The 26,266-nt window shown below is 42.9% G+C and overlaps 1 protein-coding gene across 13 annotated transcripts in view; it reads left to right on the top strand.

Annotated features, from left to right (window-relative positions):
* Window positions 1-26,266, top strand: part of LOC127349865 (ephrin type-B receptor 3) — a 61,989-nt gene that overhangs the window by 14,404 nt on the left and 21,319 nt on the right. For all 13 annotated transcript variants that reach the window (XM_051375907.1, XM_051375905.1, XM_051375896.1 and 10 more), the window contains exons 2-4: window positions 16,455-16,519; window positions 21,010-21,682; window positions 25,329-25,484. In XM_051375907.1, coding sequence (XP_051231867.1) covers window positions 16,455-16,519; window positions 21,010-21,682; window positions 25,329-25,484 — 894 coding nt within the window. The remainder of the gene's footprint in view (window positions 1-16,454; window positions 16,520-21,009; window positions 21,683-25,328; window positions 25,485-26,266) is intronic.

Below are 26,266 nucleotides of genomic sequence, written 5' to 3'. Positions count from 1 at the left end.
TCTCCAGTTGGGGAGAAAAACAAACTTGCACGTCGTTGTTATTTATTCCTTTAGACTGTATCACCACAGGCCACAACAAAACTGAACCCAGCTGAACATTTGTGCTAATGGGTGAGTTTAGGCATAAACACTGGGATTGTTATTTTTTAACTAGCTGTTTGCCAGAGGCTGTGTTATAAGGATCACAATAAGGCAGGTGGGTAGGTAGGGGAAACTTCTGGGTGGGTTATGAATATTTAACCATTGCTTCTCTTGGACAACCATGGCACAAAATAATATTTCTCTTACTTGTGTTAACTTGGAACGTACACACAGATGGCCATGTGTACATGTATATTTGAAAAAGCAAAGAGGGAAGTATAAAAAAAAGTAAAAAAGTTGTTCCTTCAGAGTAGCTCCAAACATTGTTGTCCCTTCTCTTTTTCACTGTGGCACAATTTATCCCATCAGCCTCTCTGTTAGCCCAACAATATTCTTTCAAAATTGAGTTGCCTGTCAAAACAGCAAAGGTTAATGTATACACTGACTAGTGACTGTCCCTATAACCTGACCTTTTAACCACTGACACCTGCAAATCTATTAGATCCTTTTGATTTACTTACCATCTTCGCCTACTGCTTATATGAATATAATTTTTTAATGTATGTTCCCTTTTCTCCATCATTTTCTTTCTAGGACGTTTGACACACCATAATACTTATGTATGCACACACACAGCTGCTGCTGTTTGCCAGTGATAATGTAGCATCTATATAATACTTCTGTGGCCCTGTTGAAATTCCCAAATGACCTTCTATGTCCCTGTGCTTACAAAAATACACACAGATGCACATCCATTTAAGATGGAAATCCATGTTTTAGATACAGGAAAATATGGGTGTGTGTGTGTGTGTCTGTGTGTATGTATGTGTGCAGACATGCACTGTGTGTCAGCACATAAATCAATGGGTGCCTGGCGGCCTTGTGGCTAGAGCTACAGTGTGCGTATGTGTGTGTGTATATGTGTAGGTCGTGGTGGTGTGAAGGTAATTGGTGACACCCCGCTCCCTCCAAACTGCCAGCTTTAGTTACACATCAATGAAGGGTGAATAATACATTAGCCAGGGTAGCCCATATTCCTCCTACATATCCCAAGAGAAAGAAAAAGGGATGGAGATGTAAACAGATGACAAAATGAAAAATATAGAGAAAAAGCAAGGTGGAACGGACAAGATATTTAACACAGAACTCTTCTTTCCTTCCCTAATCTAATTTGTTATCCACATCATTCAGTTAAACCATCAGACTTCAACCTTTCTTATTTCTTGTTTAGATAGTGTCCCTCTCCTCCTCCCCTGTCCTGATGTACGGCCAGCTACTTTCTCTTAGATGTATGCTGCTGTTTAGGGGCTTTAAGGACAACAGGACACCTTCAGATGAAAGAGGAGTTGAGGCATAAACTTTAGGCCAGTCAGATAGCTTGGGTTTAGCAGACTTGCTGGAGTGTGTGAGGGTCCTTGAGCATGGATCGGTAAAAAGTGGTTCTGTAATCATGGTGCGATTATTTAGACATCCATCTTACACAGGGTGATGACAGGATGAGTTTCTGTTTGTGTATGTGTGTTAGAAAAAAGATAGTTCATGTTTCTATGTGTGTGTGTGTGTGTGTGTGTGTGTGTGTGTGTGTGTGTGTGTGAACCCCCTGCATTTTGGGACTTGTGTCCTTGCCAGTCTGTCTGTTTCTGTGTGTGTGTGTGTGTGTGTGTGTGTGTTACTAACCACTGTATGGTTATTCCATCTTTTTCTGGTGTTGTTGTCTGGGGCCTCTGTGTGTCATGCCAATGCACAGAGGTCTTTATGTAATTGAAGTGGGCCTCTGAAAGCCCCCTGCCATATGGACCCCAGCAGCCTTGGATGTCTGTCTGTCCATCCATCAATTTCTTTTAATTGCCCAGAGCCAGGATTCTGTGCTGTGACTATCTACCCAGTGGTTTCTCCAGGTTAAGTACATTAATATGTAATAAGGTTGGGGACCTTACCAATCCCAGACCATGGGATTGACCAGATAATGCTGAGCTGGGCTGAGAACAAGGCTGTAACCTGGCTGTAACTTTCCCTGTAACTTTCCCTGTCCTATAATTTATAACCATTGCATTTACATCTGCTTTTCACAACTATTCTACCTTCATTCTCCTTTTTAAAAGGTGATGAATTAAAAAATAAAAATGTTTCTCAAAGCTACTCCTGAATTTCCCATTAAAAGTAGGAGCTGCTGCTTCCCCCTTCACCCCCTTTATTTATTTAGTAAAAAAAATATGAACCAAAAACAACCTTTCATTGTATTGAGATCATGTCGTTGAAATCGTGGAACTAGAATAATGTTTCGTATTGTTTACAATAAAAATGTCATTATTGTTTTGTGTCATGATGTTAATCCCCCTGTGTACTGTAAAGATATAAAGCCAGGTTCCTGGAATGTGTGTGGCATGAAATGTGAAGTTTATTTTGGAGGTTAGGGGTTGCTAATCTTCACAGCAGTGATTTTGTTTATTATGGTAATTATACTAATGCCTTAAAATGAGCATGGTAATAATTTATTGGGGCAACAGAACAACTAGTCCCTTTCAAAGCCAACTTTTTCTCCATCTCCTCAGCTCTTATGCATTTACTTCAAATTGCATCATACCTCTGGAGTCACACAAATGTTTTGTTGCATCTGTTGTCAGAACAATGTTGCTGATGTTTGCAGTTTCTCATATCGTCTTGCAATGCTGGCAATCTAGAAACTGGCGCTAGTTCTACAGTGACGCTACACTTACAACAAGCCACTTTGCACATGTACACGTAAGGTCGAACAGATAATAGCATTGATATGGCCATGTTTTAAGCATTTTCTGGATGCTCCTGACACTCTCTCTCTCTCTCTGGCTGCTTCATTACTGGTGCTTTTAGCTGCTAAAGAGGCGAAGTCCATTTGCACAGAGGAGGTCTAACAAGTCAAGTTATTACAGCAGCCAAGTGTGAGATTAATTAACTCAGTGGCGATTAAGAATGCGGGCCCAACGAGAATCTTGCTGGAAGCGAGGGGAGGGGAGGTCGAGAGAGGGACACACAGATAGTGCGAGAGAGAGCTTCCACTCCAAAACAGATCAACGTGATTAATCTCACCCAGCCATTTGTGGGTATGTGGCATTGAAAAACAAAATAGCAATAAATAATAATGATCTCTCCTCTGCACCTCTTACTCTGAGTTAATGATGCCAAATAACAAATAAACACATTTATCTGCCACCACCCGCTTCAGAAATGAAATAAAAGCCCGCTTCCCAAAATAAATATATAAAGCCTTTTCAGTAATCAATCTGCAGCTGTTTGTCATCATAGATCATTAACTGTTGTTCACAGTGCAAAGCATGAGAAAAGGCAGACAGGAATTAGGTTGTATGCAGTTATCTCATGCAAGAGAGCAATGCTGCTGCCAAGGTTTTGCAGGTTGGAAACTTGAACTTCTTCACCTCCAAAGCTGGTTAGTTTATAGCCAGCAAACACAAACCTTGGGAGGAGAAAAAGATTGGAGTAGGAAGAATTGTGGTTGCAGGATATGTGGATAGACTCTGTCATAAAGGTAGAGACACACAAGAAAGGAAAGAAGAATTTATGAGGGAAAGAATAAGAACAAAACCAGCCAACCTGCCCAGTTTACCTTGCCCAGTGTTTTATATAAGCAGCATCTGGTGTGTGACTGCATCTGAGCCTTTTCCTGTTGGGATTTGTATATTATTGTATGCAACATTAGAATTTTAATTCTTTTACATACCAAACCACTCCCCAACTTCTTTTCTAAGTGAAGTTACAGAGGAAGAGATACCTGTGCTTTCATGTGATCTTTGTGTATATGGATTTGCGTGGCTGTAACAGAAAGGGTGTGTGCATGTGTGAGTGTCTCAGTCACACAGGCCCGCAGAGCCCTGACCTGGCGGGTTGCATTCCTGACTTCAACTGCCCTAACCTCCCTTTTGTTCTCCATGTCTTTGACCTGAATGGCTAATGACTGGGCAAGCAGGTAAACTGTAACAAGCCCTGTGTCTGCTTAACGAGCTGGTGCGAGCCTGCCCGCAGGGTCTGCACGTCACCTGGTCCTCCTTATCCTTCCTTTTGAAAAAGACAGGACAAGGTAGTGGGGGTGTGATGATGTGTATGTGTGGTGGTGGTGGGGGTAGAGTATAATTACTCATCTACTAAAATTCCCCATCTGCCATTTTCTCTCCCTTTTTTTCTTCCCACCCTTCTCTTTTTTCTTCCTCATAGGTAAACGAGGGCATACCTGGGAAATTAACAAGACTGGCGGTGATAATTGACTTGATAATTACCCTGAAACATCTTCATAAATCATCTGCGGTTGCTCGATGAGCCAAAAGACGGCTTTTAGTATGTCTAGCTGGAGTTCACGCTAATAGGGTAGTCCCCAGCTCCTATTTTGGTTCTGTTTTTTGTTTATCCTGTCTGTGAAAGTTTCCGAGGAACAGCAGAAAAGAAACAAGCAAACCTCAAAGACTTTTGGTCCTTACCACCGCAGTATTTTTTAAACTGTTTTAAAGTAATTGGAAGCCACTGGCATGCGGAAAATGCCGACCACATTGGGGCTTTGCCCCTCACTGCAGACACATGGGCAGCTGTTCCGGGTGTAACAGGAAGTAGCCATCTTTAATTAGATTCAGCACGATCATTACATGCTGCACTGGAAGTGCATTGTAAGGGGATCTGATATGTTGGCAGATGACTGTATTAGGAGGGACTGTATTAAGAGAAACAATGGTGGAGGGAGAGCGAGAGAGAGCGAGAAAGAGAGAGAGAGAGAGAGAGAGAGAGAAGGCATGTGTTTGTGAGAGAGACTGAGTGGCTATTGAAACAGAATGGCAAAGCTGGGTGCTAAGCCCTTTTCTTGTGGTGCTCAGCCATTCAAAAAGCCACGGCTTTTATTCAATGCCCGGTTCCAGCTTTTTCTAGGCTACACCCCCAGTGAACAAACAGGATTTGTGTGTGTGTGTGTGTGTGTGTGTGTGTGAGTCTTAATAACATGTCTCATTTTCTATTTATATGTGTTTTACTATTATTATTGTTTAAATAATGTATTATGCATAATGTGTATGCATTAGCATTAGGTAAGTGTACAGTATGGGTTTGTGTTCCCATGTGACTGAGCTCTGTTTGTTGAGTCAGCCACTGCTGACACACAAAATTGCCTCAAACCTGCTATTAGAGTTGTGAGGTAACTGCCATACACAATCCGACTGCACAGGCAGCACAATAGCCCACCTCCTATTGAACAAAAGTGTGTGTATGTGTGTGTGCATGTTTATGCTTCTAGTGCCTCTGAGACACAGATAATCACCAGCTTCACCCCATACAAGCAAACACTCATTCATTCACACAGGTGAATATGTGCCTGCACACACAAAATGAAACGTTTCCATTGAAATTCACACATGGCTCTCCAAGGACAAGTTGTTGCTATCACATTTTCATATATTTGGTCCAGGAATCTGTGCGGATATTTTCTACACATTCTGTTGCCAGAGCTATCGAGCTGTTGTGAATGGATGCCCTGGTTGGCACAGGGGCAGAGGAAGACAGGAGAGGAGAGGAGAGGAGAAAGAGACAAACTAGAGAGGAGAGCAGAGTAAAGGACAGCAGTGAAGTAGACGATGGCTCCCTGGGCTGCAGTACGGCAATGAGCAAAAACAGTTCCCATCAGGCTGCATGTTAAACACAGACACTCCAGGCAGACACACAAACATGCACAGGACATTTTAGACGTCTATACACACATTCACACACAACAGACACACAGTCTCTGAAGGCCACTGGATGTCAGCATGCCAAAAACACAGTGGCAATGAAAGAAGCACAGGGGCTGTGGGGAATACAAGAGAGCGTGTACCAACTCTCCATCCTCTCCTCTCCCTCATTTTCTCTCCTCAGTGTTCACTCCTCCCTTCTGCCCCCCCTTTGTTACCTTACTGCCCCCCCTGCCTTTCATTCCCATCTCTTTCTCTGCTTTGCTCCCCCCGTCTCTCTTTGAATATCGCTTCTTTTCTTCATCTCTTGCTCCCCCTTCCCTCCCTCTGTTTTTCCTTGACTCCTACTCTTCCTCCTTTTCTCTCTTTCTCTTTCTTCTTTCACTGAAATCTACGGAGACTTACAAGCAACGCTGGTATAAATGAGTGTGCACTGAATTACTTATTTTTTTTTAAATTACAAGCAGCCACACCCAAAGCTGGGAATCTCTCGCTCTCTCCTTCTCTCCTCGCTTATCTCGACAAATAAACCCATATTCAGTAGCCATTTCCTTTGTGCTGTAGCTGTGCAGGCAGGGAAGTAATGCATTGAAAATAGAGGAGACTGTTGGCACATAGTCTATTATTGTTTTCACATGGGTCAATCCTCATTCATTGCTTTTTGTATCTGACGTGGATGTCCCATTTAAATTGCACTGCACTTAGTCAGTTCTGATTGGTGGCAATCACAGAGCAAATAGAGGTTTCCTTCCTTTTTTAAGGACATTTTACCATTGGTGATCAAACCTATGATGCTTCAGTTACAGCATGGCCACTCTCACAACAAGTCTTTGCTCTTATTAAGGGACAAACATCTGCAGAAATGTGACGGGGGGGGCAAATTATAATAATAATAATAATAATATAAGGGCAAATTGTTCGCTGCCAAAACCCCACTGGCAGACTTGATATGCTAAATGTGACTTGGATGGGGTTAGTGAGTCCTGACACTCACCTGTCACAATGTTAGCTGGCACCACTAATACCCAAAATCCCTTAGAGCGGCAGAGGCGCCAGGTGAATTTCTGCTCACCAACAGACACACGCACACAGACTAACATAATGCTGGAATGCTGTGCTCCTTGAGTAAAGAAAGAAAGATAGATAGATAGATAGCAGACAGGTTATGCTTGAGGTTGTATACACTATTTGTGTGCAATTGCAGACGTCTGCCTCTTATACCTGCATGCCTCACTTTGATTCAATTTAATTAGATTTTTTTTGAGGATCCCAACATTTAAATGAGACTGTTGAGTAAGAATGAAACTCATTTCAAGTGTAATTAAATCACAGTATATCTTTCCCTCTTCTCGTTTGACCTTTGAGGCACTTCATATTTATTAGTGTCTGGTGTCTACGTTACCTCACATGATCCTTATCAGGGTTGCGAGCGCGGTTTGTTCATTAGCTATATCCACTGAGGAACCATGAGAGCACTCCGCAGGTTTAGTCAGACAAAGCAAATCAAAGAATATCAGCACTGTTTTATCTCATTGGGTAAATAACTCCACCCCCCTTTATGCCTGTCTATTTGTAGATGAACATATAATAAGGCAATTGTTGAACATCAGTAACAAGCTTTAAGTGCATGCCAAAGTGCATGGAATAGATGGATAAACACAGAGTTGTATCTGTTTTATTAGATTTAGAAGAATATTTTTTCTTGAGTTCTTGCTGCATGCTGGTTGTATTGAAGAAAGAGTAAGGAGTATTTTAGGGAATTCAAGAAGAATTTTTTCTGTGTTTTGAAAAATAATGTCCTTTTTCTGTAACCTTTTTGTGATATACGGCAAATTGTCTGCAAAGCAGTTTGTTGTTCTTTCCCCTCCTTCTACTGCAGTGCCCTCGAGCAAGGCTTTAAACCCACCAATAGAAAGGAAATCAGAACAAAGACAGAGAGAGTTGTTTTTACAGCATATGGTATATATAGGTGTGGTTGAAAGCTAGGTAATGGTGGAGCGTATGTAAGGAGGCATGTTGCCTGCTTGTTATTTTGGTATGTGACAAAGAAGTGTTTTCACAGAAGTTAAAGACACACACAATAGTTAAACGTGCACTTATCTGTGTTCATGTGTGGTGTATTTGTTCGCTTTTCATCTGCGCGGCAGACTAGTAAATCAATCAGGGCTTGCTGAGCTTGCAGGTACACTGTAATGTGTTTTAAATATGAATCGTATTCCAGGTATTGCTGCCCCCCAGGGAGCATGAGGTGAAACGGAATGAAATCAACAGCTGTGCTGTCACACGCACACACTCTATCATACATAAACACACACACAAATAGACACCCAAATTACTCTGCCTCGCTTCCTTTCTCACTCTGACTCACACAAACATACATACACGCACAAATACCCACAAAACACGACAAGGAGATCTGTATTTCCATATGCAGATCCTCTGGGCAAAAGCGAGTCTGCTCCTTGCTTGCTTGTTTGCATTTTTCAGTCGCAGTTGGCAGAGTCATTTGCCAGGAAATCAGATGATGGCATCTAGGCATCTCACGCAGGGGCATACACCGCACCAGTCACTCCGCGTTTGGTTTCAGCATTCTTAATTCATGACTAGGGTGTTATGCCTAAACAGTGTTTACTGTCAAGCGTACGGCGTTGAATTTTATTGGTAAAATATCAAAACTCAGACTCAGTTATAAAAATTTTGTAAAACATAGAAAGAGAAAGAGACAGAGAAAGAGAGAGAGAGAGACATAGAGAGAGAGAGTGTGGAGAATTTCCGGGAAGGGTTATAAGTGAAAAATCGCTTCGTTTATGGTAAAGGTTGAGGCAATAGTTTCCATGTTAGGTGATGTAAACATTGCGTCTGCCGATAGAAATCTGGTTCTGTGCCCGTTTCCTGGTGGTGGTTAAACACAGGCAGACCTGATGCCCTTAACATAATCATTTGCAAATGAGGAACAAGCCTTTCCAAAATTAAATGTAAGCGGTAAATGTGACACCAAACCTCATAAAATCATTGAATCAATGAAGAAATACTTAGTCTGACTTATTTTAGAACCTTTTTCAACTCATTAAAAAATCCAAGAAGGCAAATGGTTGTTTGCAGTGACAATATTCTCATTTCCTGTAAATGTAGGGGTTATATTTCCATTTCAGGTGATGTCAGGATCAAATATGTGGCCCCATGCTTGGTTTCCAGTTGGAGCTGAGTTAAAGCACCAGCAGGCCTAATTAGATTTCATATGACAAGGCCAAACATTTCAGTGACGTAAATCAGCAGGGTCTGGGATGACTCCTTCAGAGGAATATTTCAGCTGGGAATGAAACCCAGTAAACTTCACGTCACACAGGGAGGCAAGATTGTAAAAAAAAAGCCAGAAAAAACAGAAAAAACAAAGGTGGTTAGGTCTTCTCAGACAAAGGCCCAGAGCTCTGTTATTAAGTCACAATAGTTAGCATCAACAGTTCGGTAGAAGCAGCACACGCATGTGACGATAGCTGTGTTTGTGCTGGGAAAAGGGGCAGGGAGAGACATAAAGATAAATGTGGAATGTTATGGACAGTGAACAAAAGCTTTCGCATTACCTTCTGAGAGCAAAATGTTAAGTGCAGCCCTCACAGTGTGGGAAATGAAGCGGTAACGGAAAGGTTGCAGGTTCAAAGCTCGCTTAAGTATTCAGCTGAAAACACGTCAGACAGCTGTAGTTACACTACAGATCTCGGGCAATCTGCTGTGCTGTGATTACATCTGTATTTTCATTTACAAGCGAACAACAACAAAAAACTATTTGCTGATTAGATCGAGGGACACAAACAGCAGCGAAGATGATAAAAAGCAGCCATCGAACACTATCGAGGATTCCCATTGAACCTTTCCAGAATTGGATTTTTAAGGTATTCTAAAGTTCTTGTGCAAGTGGCCAATAAAACAAGTGCTAATGGCTCACCCCCAACCGTGAATGTGTGTGTTTGTGTGTGTACGTGTTATGTTGTCAGTATTGTTGATGAAGGGGCTGTGACTTATTCAGTAGCAACATAGAGCCATGGCACAATGCACACAGCTGTGAATGCTGGGTCTTGGGCAGGGTGAGGGGTTGGGTGGATAACAAGGTTAAGTTGGGGAGGAGAAGGTAGAAAATGTACACATTCATCAACATGCACATATGAACACACACACATACTCAGTTAGTGAGTGTTCTGTTTTTTAGCATTTCCGTTTATGTCAGTTAGAAAATGTAGTTATCTATAGTGACTTACTCTGAAATGTAAAATGAAATAAGCTTCAATTCCTAAGTGGTCAACATTAGAGCAACCAATTCTAAGAGGTACAAGGTTGAGAGCCACAGTGACAATACAGTAAACAAAGCTCCAGTTACATTTACGCATAGATCAATGACTCAAACAAGCACACATACGATCATACTCATCATAGCTAGACGCCTGTTTCAAAAGGCTGAACACACACACGTGCACACACACACTCATTCAAACACACACGCTGACGCACATGTATTCACACACACGCACACAGAGGCACACCTGGTTTTGTAGACGGCTGCCCTTAGGGCTACCTGTTCGTCAGATCCTCTGTGCTTTGTAATTAGGAGAGTTAGTGAGAGAAGGGGATAGGGAGGGGTAGAGAGAGAGAGAGAGAGAGAGAGAGAGAGAGAAACGGGAGGGGGTAAAGACAAAGAGGCCCATTCCATCAGCAGTACAGGAACTAGACTAGACTTCATAACCCCTAAAAAAGGCAACACGCTCCTTGCGGCGCACACACACTCATGCACATATATGTAATTTTCAAAAAGCAGCTGCACTAGCTCACGATGTCCTCCACTCTGCGATCAAAGCGCTTTCTTTTTCCATTTCAACTGCTTTGCTCCCTCAGAGCCTCTGATAGAAAAGAACATCATCATATTTGTTTTTGTTTATTTATCACGAGTCCCAGGGTCATCGGGTAAGAGCTGCTTATCAGAAGTTGCCTCTGCAGACAAGATGGGCCAAGCAGGCAGACAGACAACAAAAAAAAAAAAAAGCCACGCTGTTACAACCCAAATAGTATTCAGCTCCGGGGTATCTTTTGACGAGGGGAAAATAATTGAGAGCAGGGGCCCAGTGACAAATGCAGAGGGCAAAGACTTGCGTTCATTAGACTTCCCCATGGGGGGAGATGGTACAAAAGTTAGACTGAGTAAGAGGGAAAGGAAAAATAGGAAAGGAAAGAGAGAGGCAGAAAGGTAGAAAGAGAGCTTATTTCCTAGGCATTGACGGCGCAACCCTGTTAGCACACACACACACACGGGACAAATCTCTTATGTGACAGCCATTGTGGGATGACTGACAGTGAGTGGTAGCAGGCTGAAGTATGTGTGTGTGTGTGTGTGTGTGTGTGTGTGTGTGTGTGTGTGTGTGTGTGTGCTGATGGAGAGAGGGGGTGGGGATTTGTCATGGGAGGCGAGTCCGTTCAGGAATTCCACAGAGGAATCACCTCCTTGGCCTGTCCATGTCGCAGCAACCAATTACCGTGACTGTGAGTGTGTGTGTGTGTGTGTGTGTGTGTGGGTGCTGAAGGGGAGGTCTCGCCATAAAATGGAGGGGACTTCTCCTAATCATCGCACTCTGGCCCCGCACAAAGGCAAAAAGGCTGCTTGGACAATTTGAATTTGAATAGCATCTCTCCTCCTGCTCTCTTTTTTTTCCTGCATCCCTCTTCCTCTTTCTCTGCCTCGGCTTCACGTTGGACGACAAAAGCGGAGCCAACAAAGATAGCGCACAAAGCAATCAGGCTAATAGCGCTAATAAGTTGAGCGTGGGGTCCTCGCTCTCAGTGTTGACACATTTCAGTGTTTCTGTGGCTAAACAGAGGCTCAAGTGTTTGGCAACCAGACCACATAGTATTTTAATGGAGTGGCTACCCCATGCAGGTTGCCATGTGCTTGGTCTGTTTGACTGTGGAAGGACACAACAAAAGCAAACTCAGAGAAGAGGTGGGGAGAAGATAATTAACTAGAGGAGAAGCCTGAAGGGAAGGATTTCAGGGAAGGAACCATTAAGGGCTTTAAAAAAAAAAAAAAAAGTATTACTTTTTTTTAAAAATCCTGCTGTCATCATGTTCCAATAATACTGCAGTTGCAAGCAGTGGCAGAGGAGAAGCCATTTTGTTTCGTACTTATACCAGGAAATCAAGGTAACAGGAAGCTATTGCGTCAACAAAAGGCTTTTTAGTTAACATTTCAAACGTTGCTTTTCTGTATAACACCCATATCTCCAAGGTTGTCCAGACATATTTGAGCTCCCCCAGGGTATGGTTCAGGTATCTTTCAGTTGTCATCCGGACGGGGTCACGCTAACAAAGACGAGCATGCAAAAAAGCTCAAAAGCATTCGCGGCTAGATCCAAGCTAAATCCCTCACCTGTCTGCTCCTTGCGTCCCGGGGACTTAGCCCTGTGAAAATGACTACACATTCCTTTCTCTCAATAATAGCCTTTCTTCCCCTTTCCTCTTTCTGTCCTCCTCTCTTTTCTTTTCTTTTAAGAAGTCTGCTTGTTTGAACAAAGAAATATTTTAAGAGGCTTGTAACGCTGGCTGTGCGTGTGTGTGTGTGTGTGTGTGTGTGTGTGTGTGTGTGTGCGCGAGAGAGAGTGTGTGTATTGGATGCGGCCATAGGGACGAATGCTTCAGTGCCCTCCCCTGTTATTAGACCTGCCCTGTCATTACGGGATTAGAGTGCAGGGGTTGGCTTTGCCTGTGTGTGTGTGTGTGTGTGCGTGTGTGTGTATGCTTATGTTTGCCTGTATATAATCTCTCCAAGCCTGTTTGTAATTTTTGGAAGTTTTCTCACACAATCAGAGTTTGCGGAGAAAACAAATGTCACTGCCATTTTTCCCCCAGCGCTCATCCCGGGTGCATTTGACCTCTGTCATAAATAACACTTTACTAAAACAATCCTCAGGTTAGTCAAACAGCGACTCGTTAATTGAAAAGTCTTCGTAAGCAGTAGGAGGTTGAAAAATATTCCCCTGTACGCCACATGTCACATCCATCACAGCACAGCGTGAAAAAACACAAGCACAGATACAGAGATCGGCAAGAAAAGGAGGAGGGAAGGAGAAAGAGCAAAAAGACAAGTGAAAAGAGGTCAAACCTATCACTTCCCAGTGGAGGCAAGAGAGAAAGAGAGAGAGAGAAAGTAGTTAGAGAGCATGTGATAAAATGGGGGTAGATGAAGAAAAAGAGAGGGAGATTGGGAAACAATGGGGAATTAGATCCATCATTTCACTGGGATGATGAGAAAGACGTCGAAAATGAATGAGAGAAAAAGTGAGAGTGTATGCGAGGAAGATGGATTAAACAGCCTTGTGCATCTGTGTATCCTGATCCAGTGTTACCTCTCACCTCTGCATGCTTCACTCTCACTCTGTGTGTGTTTTATGGCAGTAAATTTGCATGTTCATTTGCCTGATTTTCTCTTTTTTCACGCTGCAACCTACGATCTTTCTGATTTCACCCTACCAGGATTTGAAAAGGTGGAAGTTAAACGGGTAGAGCTAAAAGGCAAACAAGAGGGTTTGTGGAGGGTCTTATACTCACACTGTTGTTATTTCTCCCTCAACCTGTCCTTCTGGTTTTCTTTTCCGCCTATTTTTATTTTTTTTTCTCATTCTCAGCCGGGCCCATTAGGCAACCTGCCATAATGGTCTTAAAAGCTTTTAAAAAAATACCTATCTCTCTTTAATCTGTCTTCCTCTCTCTCATCCTTTATCATCCATGAAGCTCAAGTTTGTCGGTGTTGCCCAACGAAAGCAGTTGCTTTGTGCGTGGGCATATACCACTTTATTTTCTGGTTTCTTTTGTTTCCTGTGTGTGTGTGTGCGTGTGTACGTGTGTGTGTGCACGTGTGTATTTTCGGTGACTGCGCAGGTGTCTGAATTTTCTGTACGGTCATGAATATTGCAGTTTGCTTCTACTGGCCTGGTGTGTTTTTCACACACACACACACACACACACACACACACACACACACACACACACACACACACACACACACACACACACACACACACACATACACACACAAACATGGTCTGCAGAGACAAATGAGCATAACAGCCAACCGCATGCACATACACGCACCATGCACACACACACACTGACAGAAAGGGAGCAGCCGGGTTAGGTCAGGGTCATCTGGTGCTTTTGCTTTGGCCCATTGACTCAGGATTGGTGCTCCACTTTGGGCACAAAGCAGGGCTTTGCACCAAATACACAAACTCATACAATTACCTTCCCACGCAGACATGCATACATTCACACACACACAAACACACACACACACACAGAGGTTAAACAATGCAGATTCATCGAGAAGGGAAGGGTTACTGCTGCACATGCACTCCCGAATGACCCACTGTCTAAACCACTGAGTCAGACTGCACAGCTGTGTGTGTGTGTGTGTGTGTGTGTGTGTGTGTGTGTGTGTGTGTGTGTGTGTGTGTGTTTTGCATATCTCTCTTTTTGCTATCTGGTTCTCGTTCTTTCTCTCTCATCTCTGTCTTCCCTTCCTCTCACCTATTTTACTCTCCTGGTCTGTCATTGTGTTTCACTGTGTTGTCATTTTCAGCAAGGTCAGCTCTAATGACAAGCCAGCACACACACAAGTACACACGACTCAGTCATAACAATAAACACCAGGCAGTGGAGGTGTATCATTTCCACCACACCAGCTTACCTACCTGTGTAGCTGTAGGTAACAGGTCCCAAATCACACACTGTCATGGTATGAGTCAGGGGGAAGTCCCACAGCTAATATGCACTGACACATTTTCTGATGACAACAATAGCAGGCCCTTATTTTCTCAAGTGACAGATGTGGCTCATTTCGTCTGGTTACAAAAAGAGCTCTCGGCAAAAGCAGACTGCATCCGTGAATTATTTTAAAGCATTTCCACTAACAGCAGAGAGAGAATATTGGAGACTGACATGAGAGGAAGAAAAAGGAGTGTTTGTGACAAAGGTTACAAGCTGGATTGGGCCCCATGCTGCTGTGAGTAGATGATATTCACTCCAGCTCCCAGAGCCACTCCCAGAGAGACATTTCTCACTGCGTAAACTGGCTCACAGTGAAGCTTCCAGACCATTTCGCCTGAGGGAAACAAGCCAAAGCCACATTTGAAATCTGACTGTACGTGTTTTTTGCAAGTGGGGGATATCTCCCTTTGGCAGGAACTCTCTTGGAAGTCATGTTTTTTCACCAGTGTAATAGGAATATATACATGTCAGAGACTGTGTCACTCCAAGCATGAGGGGGTGGAATTCAATGGGAATTCCCAGCTGTAGGAGCATGCCATCTCTACAGAGCTAGACATAATTCGCAAGGGGTCTTTGAGTTCGAAGGTGTTTTCGTTTGTCAAGGCTGGTGCTCTTGAATGCAGCAGTGGTGGCAGCAGGTATTTGGAGAAGGGATAGTGAAATCCTGGGCTTTACTCTTTTATTTTTCTCCCAAGTCCCGTTTCCTGTCAGCTTACCAGGCGTTTTTTTTTTTTTCCTAAGATGAAAGAGGTAGACAGTGGCAGTGAAAACTTCAGAGATGGTGGCATAGTAGCAAAAGTGAGTTGAGAGATATCTTCAGGTTCATCCCCTGCAACTGAGGCTGAAAAACTGAACATCTCACACTTCTTTCCATGACCGGCGACAGTGAAAGCTCACTTTGTGGCCGTGCTGTTTCATCATCTTTTACTATCTTGTAGAACAGCACAGCGGTTGAGATAATAACGGTAGCTGCATACTGCGCCCTGAGCGCCAGGTAGTAAAAGATTCAACATTTATAGTCTCCCTTCCCCGCTCTCACAAAGCCGGCGTCATTGCCAGTAGAAACAAGAGAGTGGAAAGTGTTGAGCAGAAAGGGGTTTTGCAGGAGACTCCATTTTGTGCGTGTGTGTATATGATGTGTGTGCCGAGAGTCTGGCTTGAAAGTAAGGTAAACTTGAAGTATTGACAAAAGGTAAATCCAATTGAAGTGTATTGACCTCTGTTCCGCTCAAGAGCTCCTCTTTTGTGACACCTAACTTTATAACCCCCCCTCTCCATTCAAGCCTTCGGTTCTGTCGGGTTATATATCTTGTGGAGTTTTACAGCCTGTTACTTAGTCCATGTGTGTGTGTGTGTGTGTGTGTGTGTGTGTGTTATCAAGTGTGTATGTGTTTGTGTGTGTGTGTGTGTGTGTGTGTGTGTGTGTGTGTGTGTGTCTCGCAGTGCCCTGTGGGAAGCGGAACCATTTCTCAGTAAGAGTCACTGTTGTTTCCTTTCCCCTGTATAAAAGCAAACGTCTAATTGAGACTAATTAGCCAGACAAGGAGCTGCAATAAAATGTCACATAATACCTCACAGATCACCCACCTACATCTCTGTCTCACTCTCCCGCTGTCTCTTGGTCTTCCTGTCACACGCATACAGTACTTCATTGTGTAATTGAATCTAATCACTCTTAGCCCGCGCTTTTTTGTCACCTAGTTATTATTCAGCCAGTTATCTGAGAACTACTTTGGTCAATGCATCTTATCTCTTCCGCCCAACACGTTTTATGACATTGTTGTAAAGCTATTGAAAGTTTCTATTGATCTCCTCTGTCGCTGTGTTCCTCTTTTCCTGACCTGGTTGTTTTCTTTCTGCTTCCGTTTTCAGAGACACTGATGGACACGAAGTGGGCCACGACAGAATTAGCCTGGACTGCACACCCTGAGACCGGGGTGAGTTTACTGAGTGTGTGTGCCTTTGTGTGTACGTGTGTAGAGTAAGACTGATTTTTTTTTTAACAGAGACACAGATGGTGAAAGAGAAGAGATAACTGTGTACCCCAACATAACTGGCGTTGGATTTTTCTTTGTAATTTAAGTGTTATTTTATACACATGTTCATATGTCGACAGTAACTTTGATTTGTTTCTGCATGCCACTTGGAAGTCTTGCCGTTCATCAGCAAATCACTCGGCAGGATATGTTTTAGGATTCAACAGGATGTACTTTTTAGCATGCAGAAAAGGATAAACTGCAATCCAATTTCACTGACCCGCCCAATCACAGATGTTCCCTTTGCCTTGCCTCACTGCACTTAAAAAGTGTGAAAAACACCAGTTTCCTCATGAACTAACCCTTTAAACACTGAAATATTTCTTGGCGTTGACCCATTGCACACCCAGGCATGCAAATCTACCACACACAAAGTGCCAGTGACAACCTCATCTTGCTTTCCCATGTGGTCTCCACAATGGCCTAAAGAGGAGCAAAAAGAGTATTGACCCCTCCTCAGCTATACTTCAAAGACTCCTAGCACTCCTCCCCTCGCCTTTGTGTGGCCCTCTGACTTGGCCCTTGTGTTTTGAAAGGTGGGCCCCCATTTTTTATATTTTGTTTTTACCCCAACGCTTTTGCAGCGAGATTCCACCCAGCTGTTAGAAGTCACCCGCCCTCCGTATTCTCCCCTTCCTTTACTTCCGAGTAACTAAGCACTAATGAAGCTAGACACACTAGCCACATCAGCTGCAACAATCAGTTGGACAAACCCCCTCACAGCCGTTTGTGCCTTCCTTCCCTCCTCCCATCCGTCCATCTTCCTTTGCCTCTCTCTACCCCCCTCCTCCTCATTAAGCTACAATGCAGCAGCGATGCTCCCATCAGTCCCATGTGGAATGGCATAGGATGGAAAAAAACGCCTCCCCGTTTCTTTTCCAAGCAATCCCGCAACAGATGCTCCTTTTCAAGACGTATACATACAGTGGAGAGCCTTTTGCACTCCAGATTTCCCACATTACCAACTGAAAGAAAGAAGAAAGAGATGAGTTTCTCCATCGCCTTGTTTTTTTTTTTTTCCAGCAGAAAATGTGCCCCAGACAGTAGTTGTCCATGTGTTATCTTCCCACCCTTTATGTGTACCCTGCTTTTATTTTTCTCTCACTCAAGAAAATCAGTCCCCCCTCTTGTTCGTCTTTATGCACAATGTATTGTATGTGTGTTTATGTGTAAGCTTTTGTGATTTTGCAGCGGGAACCTCGCAGCTTGTTTTTGTTAGGGGTGACGACGAGTACTTAAGAGGAACCGATACAGTGGCTGAGAGGACAAACAAAACAACATACGGAGAGAGCTAGAAGGGAGGGGGAGAGTGGTGGGACTGAGATTAAGTAAAATCCAAAGAAATGTCCATACGGAGAGTATATAAGAGAAAAAGAAAATCAATTTCTCAGAAAAAATCTTAGAAATAGACTCACTCACAAACAGACTACACTCTCTCCAAGGGATGCTGCCCAGCCAAGTCTGAGTCACAGCATCTCTGTCTTGTTTCAGAGTGTTGCACAACACATACAGATAAAGCAACAGACATAAAGCTACACAGAGGAAACATAAGCTGTGTCTGTTGGTGACAGCGAAACCAGAGACAACCGGCATATAGGTGCTACTATTAATGCCACCACTCTTGGTGTAAAAGCTAAGTGCGAATGCCATTTGTGAATGTGATTCTGTAAAAGCACATTCAATTATTGATATGTACACAGCATTGCCTTCACATACCACATTATGTATGGACATGTGTGTACATGTATACCATGCTTTCACCTTTGTGTCTGTACTTTGGTATGTGGATTTCTCAGTCTCACTGTCTGCATCTATCTGTATAGCCTGTACCATCTTTGGGCATCATGCATGTTTGTGTTGCTGTGTGTATGTGTGTGTGTGCACATCAAAACCTACCTCAAGCTGCACTTTGTTGCTTGAATTTCTAATTTCCCCAGTATTGTGTGTGTTTGTCCATATATAGCTTACCGTATCATTTGTCTTCCAAAACAGATGGGCTATGGAAGGGAAATTCCACTTTACAGGAGGGCTCCCCTCAGACCTGAAATGACACCCACAGGGTTTTCCATAAACATACACTGATAACAGTATAAGTTAGTCAGCTTGTGGATGTAATAACTATTGTTAGTGTATCACTGTCTGCTTCACAGGCGCCCAGCATGCTAAAACATGTTATGAACAAGCTAAAATGTCCTAAAATTAGCCCTGGAGAGCTTATTCATACCAACAACAAACAGAAAAATAAAAGCACTCTAATTGTTAGCGCTGAGTTTGTTACAGAATTTCAACTAATGCTAGTTAATCTAAGTTGTTGTCAAGGTTGCTTATCTTCACCTTAAATTCATCTAAGGGGGAAGACCAAAAAAAGGTATCCAATGTCCATTAAAAAGTCTTAAAGAACAGCACAACCTGTTCTTTATACTCTATTCATTTCCGTTGTTCCGAGGAATCATAGTTTTGCCGAAATACAGCAAAATATATTTTTCCAGCTGGGCTTCCGACCTCCAAGGAGGGCAATAGTGCATCACATCGTTCATTGTCATCTGAAAGTGAAATTTAAAGCTTTGATTGGAAGAGACAAAAAGAAAATGGAGTGCATCGCAAATCTTGCATAACGATTCATCTTGTTGGAAATCGATGCCAAGAAACTTGACCCTTTTTCACATGACCTACTTAATTCATTCAGGCTTGGTAAGCAGGCGCTCAGAGTGTTTGGCCATTGGTGCGTGTCTCGGGGGGTATGACCTCTCTTTAAACACACACTTACACATACAGCACCCACCTACACATACATACACTCAAACAAACACACAGAGAAAGAACACATTCAGGCAGAGACAAACTCACACAAGCATATTTAAACAAACACACACAACCTCATACACACACACACCCACAAACACTTTGCTGTATTGCACTTTTGCAGTGGGTGATTTATTACACCAAACTAAATACCCATTGACACTTCATGCTTTTAGCCATCTCATTGACCTGGCTGGTGATTATCGATTCCCTCTGGTCGCTTCCTTCTCCCTCGCTCTCGTCGGGCCATCGTTTTAATGCCATGGCCGAGCAACGCCCATTCTCCCTCTCTCGCTCATGGCCTCCAGGGTCTTGGATGAATAGCCTTGTCTACACCACATCCATATCACAGCCTTAATTAAGATGCTCAGAGCTCAGATGGAAACAACTGGCTCTGGAGAACAAATTGGTGCCTTTATGCCAGAGTTTCGAGACAGTCAAATGTTCCGCGGCAAACCTCGGTCCTGAGAGAGCAACCATTTAATTTTGTTATAGATGTCTTGGCATTTAAAGTGGCAAGGAGGGTGAGTGATTTGAAAGACCATCCTGTAATCAGAAGGTCACAGGTTCAATCTCATGGATTTAGATAGCACGTCCAATGACAGCCATGTAAAGTAGTACAAACTTTTATTCCTTTGTCTAGTTGTACCATATTTAATTTATTTTTGAATTACTTAATGCATTGCCATGCCTCATGCAAAGCACTAGGTGCTAGGCAAATACACTTGCCAGCCCTTGGCTTAGCTAAAACATAAATGCACTCTGTTTGTCTGATAGGAAAGGAGAGCAGATCCCTCAGCACACACGCACAAAGATATATTATACACACAGGAATCGCTATTTGAAGTGAAATGATTTAATCGTGGTGTCCTCATTCGAGATTGAAAAATGCATTAGATTACAGTGTCTCACAGCAAAGCTTTTACAGTCTAGTTTGCTTGCGCTCATTTAATGAAGCTGGTAATCAAAGTTTAGAAAATTTAATCCCATTTTATCCAGAGTAATTCACCCCCTGGGTACTGTAGTAGCATTGAAAGATGTAGAGGACTGTAAAAACAGAAAAGCATGAAGGTTAACCAGCGCCTTTTCCCTGCCTTTATTAGAGGACGTTGCGATCATTGCTCTGTAATTGAAGCGTAATTGGTTGTGAAGCAATGTGGCTGCTACTTCCAAACAGATATGAGGTAAACATGCTGTGCTGACTCTGTGGTGAGGAGGTGACAGGTTGCTGTAATTGTGATGAATTTGCAGTCCTTGTCCCTGGCTTTTCGCTACACTAACCAGAGATGAAAGGCGTAGCATGGCAAAAGCAAGAGAATGCAATTGAAGTTACCCAAAAAGCAACGAAAAAAAAAACCCCAATGTTTTTTTCTTTCTTGGTCCTAACCTCTGCCCTTTTTCTTTCATTATTTCTCTATCATGCAAAGTGCAAAGTGAATATAGCAAGGTGTATGGAGATGATAGATAAATATGGTGAATGTACATTGCAGAATTCAACGACAGTATGTTTTATTGAGTATCTGTCAAATATATTAACAAACATTTACAGTCTCTAACCTGTTTATGTTTCTCTTCTACTTACTTCTCAGTGGGAAGAGGTGAGTGGCTACGATGACGCCATGAATCCCATCCGGACGTACCAAGTCTGCAATGTACGTGAGCTCAACCAGAATAACTGGCTACGCAGTGACTTCATTCCACGAAAGGATGTGCTACGTGTATATGTAGAGATGAAATTCACAGTGCGTGATTGCAACAGCATTCCTAACATCCCAGGCTCCTGCAAAGAGACCTTCAACCTCTTCTACTATGAGTCTGACTCAGACTCGGCCACAGCCACCAGCCCTTTCTGGATGGAAAACCCTTATGTGAAGGTGGACACGATTGCCCCAGATGAAAGCTTTTCCATGCTTGAGTCTGGACGCGTAAACACAAAAGTTCGAAGTTTTGGGCCATTGTCCAAAGCTGGGTTCTACTTGGCCTTCCAGGACCTTGGTGCTTGCATGTCACTCATCTCAGTTAGAGTCTTTTACAAGAAGTGCTCCACAACCATTGCCAACTTTGCCGTTTTCCCAGAGACAGCAACTGGGGCTGAGGCAACGTCCTTGGTCATTGCGCCAGGAACTTGTGTCCCCAATGCCCTGGAGGTGTCCGTGCCACTGAAGCTTTATTGTAATGGAGATGGCGAGTGGATGGTCCCTGTAGGAGCCTGCACATGCTCCTCTGGTTTTGAACCAGCCATGAAGGATACCCAATGTCAAGGTGAGTGTTTTCACAATAGATATTCTAGGTAGGTCCAGGATTTTATTACTCAGTGGTTGTGACGGTGGATTAATCTAGAGGCTAGGGAGAAATAATTCAACAGGGTACATAAGGCCCTATGTCAGCTACTGAATTCACCAAGGGCAAGTCATTGAATTTTTTAAAAACCGACAGAGAACTGTGCTATTTTGTAGCTTATTCCATAGTCTTGCAGTACTGGAAGATGGTGGTGGGTTTGGAGGGATTTCCCTGTGGCAATCAATAATGTATCACATTAATGCTGCTGAGAAAAGTTACATTTGCATTTTAGCTGCATAGTATCTGATGGTTCTACGCAGAGTGAATTACAATGAGTGAGTAGTAAGGGGTCAAAGTCTTGCTGAAGGACACTTCATCTCGATATATGTGGGGACACACTGATTGTTGCAGAGATTGAATTGGTATTGTTTCAGCTACAGGTTACAGCCTCAATCACTAGATTGTCCGGCTGCCACATTATTATGAGCCATTTATTTATCCTGTATTCTTTGACACATCAATCCAATGACAATTGGGTAGAATAATACACACTCAATGACATTGTCAGCAACCGGCTGTTCACTTCTCTGACCTCAGTTTTGCCTGGCAGCTGGTTGCTAAATAAATGGAAATGCAGGAGAGGCTGTCTGTTTCTGAGAGCTGGGAGGCCCTGTGATGGTTTCAGGTCTGATGGAAAACATGACAGGTTCAAAGAGGTTGAGAGCAAGGTGAATTTAAACAGCCATGTCTTGGCTAAAATTGAGTGCAGGTGATGGCAGGAGGAGAGCGAAGGATAAATGGAAAATGTGCATGTGTTGAGGGGTATGGGGGCGTAAAATTAGGCTTAGGTCAAATGGAGAAAGCAGAATGCGAGAAAGAGAGACAGAGGGAGGGGAGCTGGGTTATTGATCAGCGGGGTTGAGTTTGAGGTGTCTTTGCATGAACAGTTTATGTACTATATGGTTTGCATGTCATCCTTGCCTGGCTGACTAGGTTCAGAGGGTTCATTCCTCTTCGCATAGCAGAGAGAGATGAGGCTGAGAGGACATTTAGTTCAGCACCCATACAGGTGATCAGGCAGAGTGGGTGGCTACTTTACACTGGCAGCTTCTGGCGGACCCTAAATATTGAATCTGTGCTCACCTTTAGAAGGAGAGTGTATGTGTTTGTATGTGTGATAGAGAGAGAGAACATAGTAAATCTGAAGCATGGTGTGTGTGGTTAAAAACTCATTTGTTTGTTCCTGGCAGCCCAAGGTTAAAGCCCTGGCCACTGGGCCCTGATAAAATGTTCTCTAATCAAGCTTCACTGAAAACTACAAGGGATAAATCTCCCTCTCTTCTCCTGAGGTCCACTCTCCTTTTCTCAATTCTCCCACTATTTTACTCCATACTCATTTCTCATCATCTATTTACAGTGACTCTTTCTTTCTCTGCTTTTGTGTCCTCATCCCAACATGAAGTATCTTCTACAGCTACCTTTTTCTGTACTAGTTTGTACCTCCCCATTCCTTCCTAGGCTGAAGGCCATTGGTCTCATTAATACCCCTTTGGTGTTACAGTAAGGATGTCTGGTTTAATATTAATCGATGATACTTTTTTTTTGTCTTTCCACTCATTTACTGCACATTTTTCACCCCCAATATTCTTTACTTTTTTTCTTCATGCTCCACACTTTCCAATTTCAGCATACATTCTAATCAGTTCCTTAAGCTCTATGTTCTGCATGAGAGGATAAGACACAGGGGAGTGGGGAAGGGGGGGGCGCCTACAGGATTAGCATTTTCTATGCTTCCACCTCTTCCACCTCTCCCTCCATTTTTCTCCAGCCCCCATGTCTCTCTTTCTTCCTCATTCTTTAGTGGTTTCTCTAAGGGGAAAATGGATGAAAGGAAGAGGATGACCCCTTTACTTACTGGAAATGATTGATCAGCACTTTCAGTCCTTCCCTAAAAAAAAAAAAAAAAACCCTCTAATGGGAGTGCTCCCTCAACATCTTCTGTTAGGCTAACATGTACAAAAACCAATATTCAAGCCCTGCGAGAAATTGCTTATAGTTTACTTTGTGTTGCACGAACTTAAATTAACTTGCATGGGTCATGGTAGCAACTCCCACCTGGTAAAACTCGAGGTCGTTTCTTATCTGTATATCAAGCAGTACTTCCTGTTAGCCAGTGGTGTGGATGACTCTGATTAATGGTGGAAGAACAAATACACTCAGTGCTAATGTACACGGTGCAGTCAACTGGTGGTTTTGTGCTAATATTGAACTTTCAAAAACCTTGGAAAACAGCAGGAGCAGGAAGTGGTCTGCTGTAGATTTGACCTCCAACCTTGGTTGTTTTCAGCAGTGAGCAAAAACAAACAAACACGGGAGCTATGGCGATAATTGTCATTCAGAGGGACAAACATAGCACTGTGTCCTTGACATTGACGAGCTAACGCACTAGTGGGTCAGCTAATCAACTGGCCCCTGTAAACTTTGCGTGTCTTACCTGCTCTCGTCTTTTTTATTAAGCACTGCGGCAAACTCATTCATCTTTTAACAAGACAGTTTATCAAAGATATGGAGCCTGCCAAAGTGTTCTGGACACAGTGCCGCCGTCAGTGTTTCCCTGTATGTCTGCAACTTATCACCTGAGTTGTAAACGTCCAAACAGCTGCTATAAATGGAGACAGGGCACATACAAAGGCTAGCAGTGTTTTCATCTGATTAACTAGGCTTCACTGATCAACTACCGGTTTAGGTGAGACTATGCTAAAGGTAGTTTTGTATTGGTCTGTACAGGGAATTTTGAGAAAAGCATTTTTGTATTGAGTCCACTGAAGTGACTTGAGGGCAGGATAGTGTGTGTGTTTGTTTGTTTGTTTGTGTGTGTGTGTTTGTGTTTGTGTACAGACATGTATCTTTGCACAGTTTTTTCACAGGCCCATGTTTGTGTACACATCAGCATGTCATGTGTGCCTCTCTGATTCTATGTGTGTATGTTAATATGTATTTCATAAAAGACTGAATTCAGATGAAAGCAACATGCCGGCGTTTTAGCTCTGAGGGTTGTGTATGTAATTTGGGTTGACAGTCTCTTCGTGTGAGCATGGCTTTATGCAAACAGCTATATGCTGCACATAAACCCCTCTCCTTTTCCACTGTTGTTGAAAATGCACTCTCCATAAGTGAGGGAAATGGGAACATGTGGGGTTGAGGGGTCAAAACCAAATCATGTGCACATGCACATATGTACATAAACAAACACATGCTAAACACATCAAATAGACATTTTAATCATGTCTGCCAGTGAGCTGGAACAGTTTTTCCAATGCAAGCAATGTGACCATAAAATGAACCACTACTTAAGACATTACATCCTGTTGTCAACACTTGCTAAAGCCAGGGATAAGGGAAAGTCAAATTTGTTATTTTCATTCCAGAGAAAGTGGCCAATTGCCCATTTGGAAAATGTGACTCACATAACTGTAAATTGTAAATTAATGGAGTAAAAATAGTTAAAAATAAAATTGTTATATATTCCTTCAAGTGATCCATGGTTACTTTCTAAACCCTTCCATTCAGTGTCAATATCTAAACTTATTATTCACACTTTCTCCATTTTTCTATCTTTTGCTATCAGCTTGCAGCCCTGGCACCTTCAAGTCCAAACAGGGAGACAGCTTATGCCTGCCCTGTCCAGAAAACAGCCGTGCCACCTCAGGAGCATCCAGTGTCTGCTCTTGTCGAAACGGTTTCTACCGCTCAGACACCGATTCTCCCGACTCCCCCTGCACCAGTAAGTAAAGACTGCTTTCAACTGACTAAATGAGAAATGCTGTTGTTGCAATCCTTTTGAAAACCAGACTTCTGCATGTTTTTGTTCCCAGTCAAAATACAAAAATGTGTTTATGCCTCATATTCAGACAGTAATCAAATGTATTGGAAGCCATAAACCAAAAGTCTTGATGGTTCTCCCAAACGTCCCTCTTTGAATTGTGCCCTCAGTGGCTGAAAGCAGTATGTTCCCACCATGCCACACAGATGGCAAACAAGTCTCCTTGTTCCCAACATTATACAAAACTTTATCTTCCAACCCCTCCCCGCCCGCGTCTCCTGTTCTCAATTCTGACACCCTTTTACAGACAGACAGTGAAGGAATTTTTCTAGTAACAGTGCCTTCGTTAGGAGCAAACAAGCACACGTAGGAGCTAATTCATTCACTATTGAAGAGAGAAGAAGATCCTTTTTTTCTGTTGCTGGGGTGGGGGGCTAATTCTCCCACAGTGCAGTGAGAGATAAGGCTCCGGTAATTGGATAAGAATTGCCAAGGCTCTGCCAATAGTTTGTCTCGCTCGTCCCCCCCAGCACTTTACACACACAGACACACAGTGGAAATGAGCATGCAATTCAAATTTGAACTCCTGTCCTCTTTTTTCTCAAAAACTGCTGGAGCAGTCTCTTGTTATGTGGAAGAAACAAATGTTCTAGTTAATGCATAAAAAATGTACCAATACCACAGCAAAAGGAAAATTCTTGGGTCATGAATTGTGCAGCTGTTGAATAATGAATGTTTGTGTA

This window comes from Dicentrarchus labrax, unplaced genomic scaffold (assembly GCF_905237075.1).
Source record: "Dicentrarchus labrax unplaced genomic scaffold, dlabrax2021, whole genome shotgun sequence".
In the NCBI taxonomy this organism is placed as follows: domain Eukaryota; kingdom Metazoa; phylum Chordata; class Actinopteri; family Moronidae; genus Dicentrarchus; species Dicentrarchus labrax.
The sequence above is the reverse complement of the archived record's forward strand: the minus strand, read 5'-3'. Positions and strand labels throughout refer to the sequence as shown.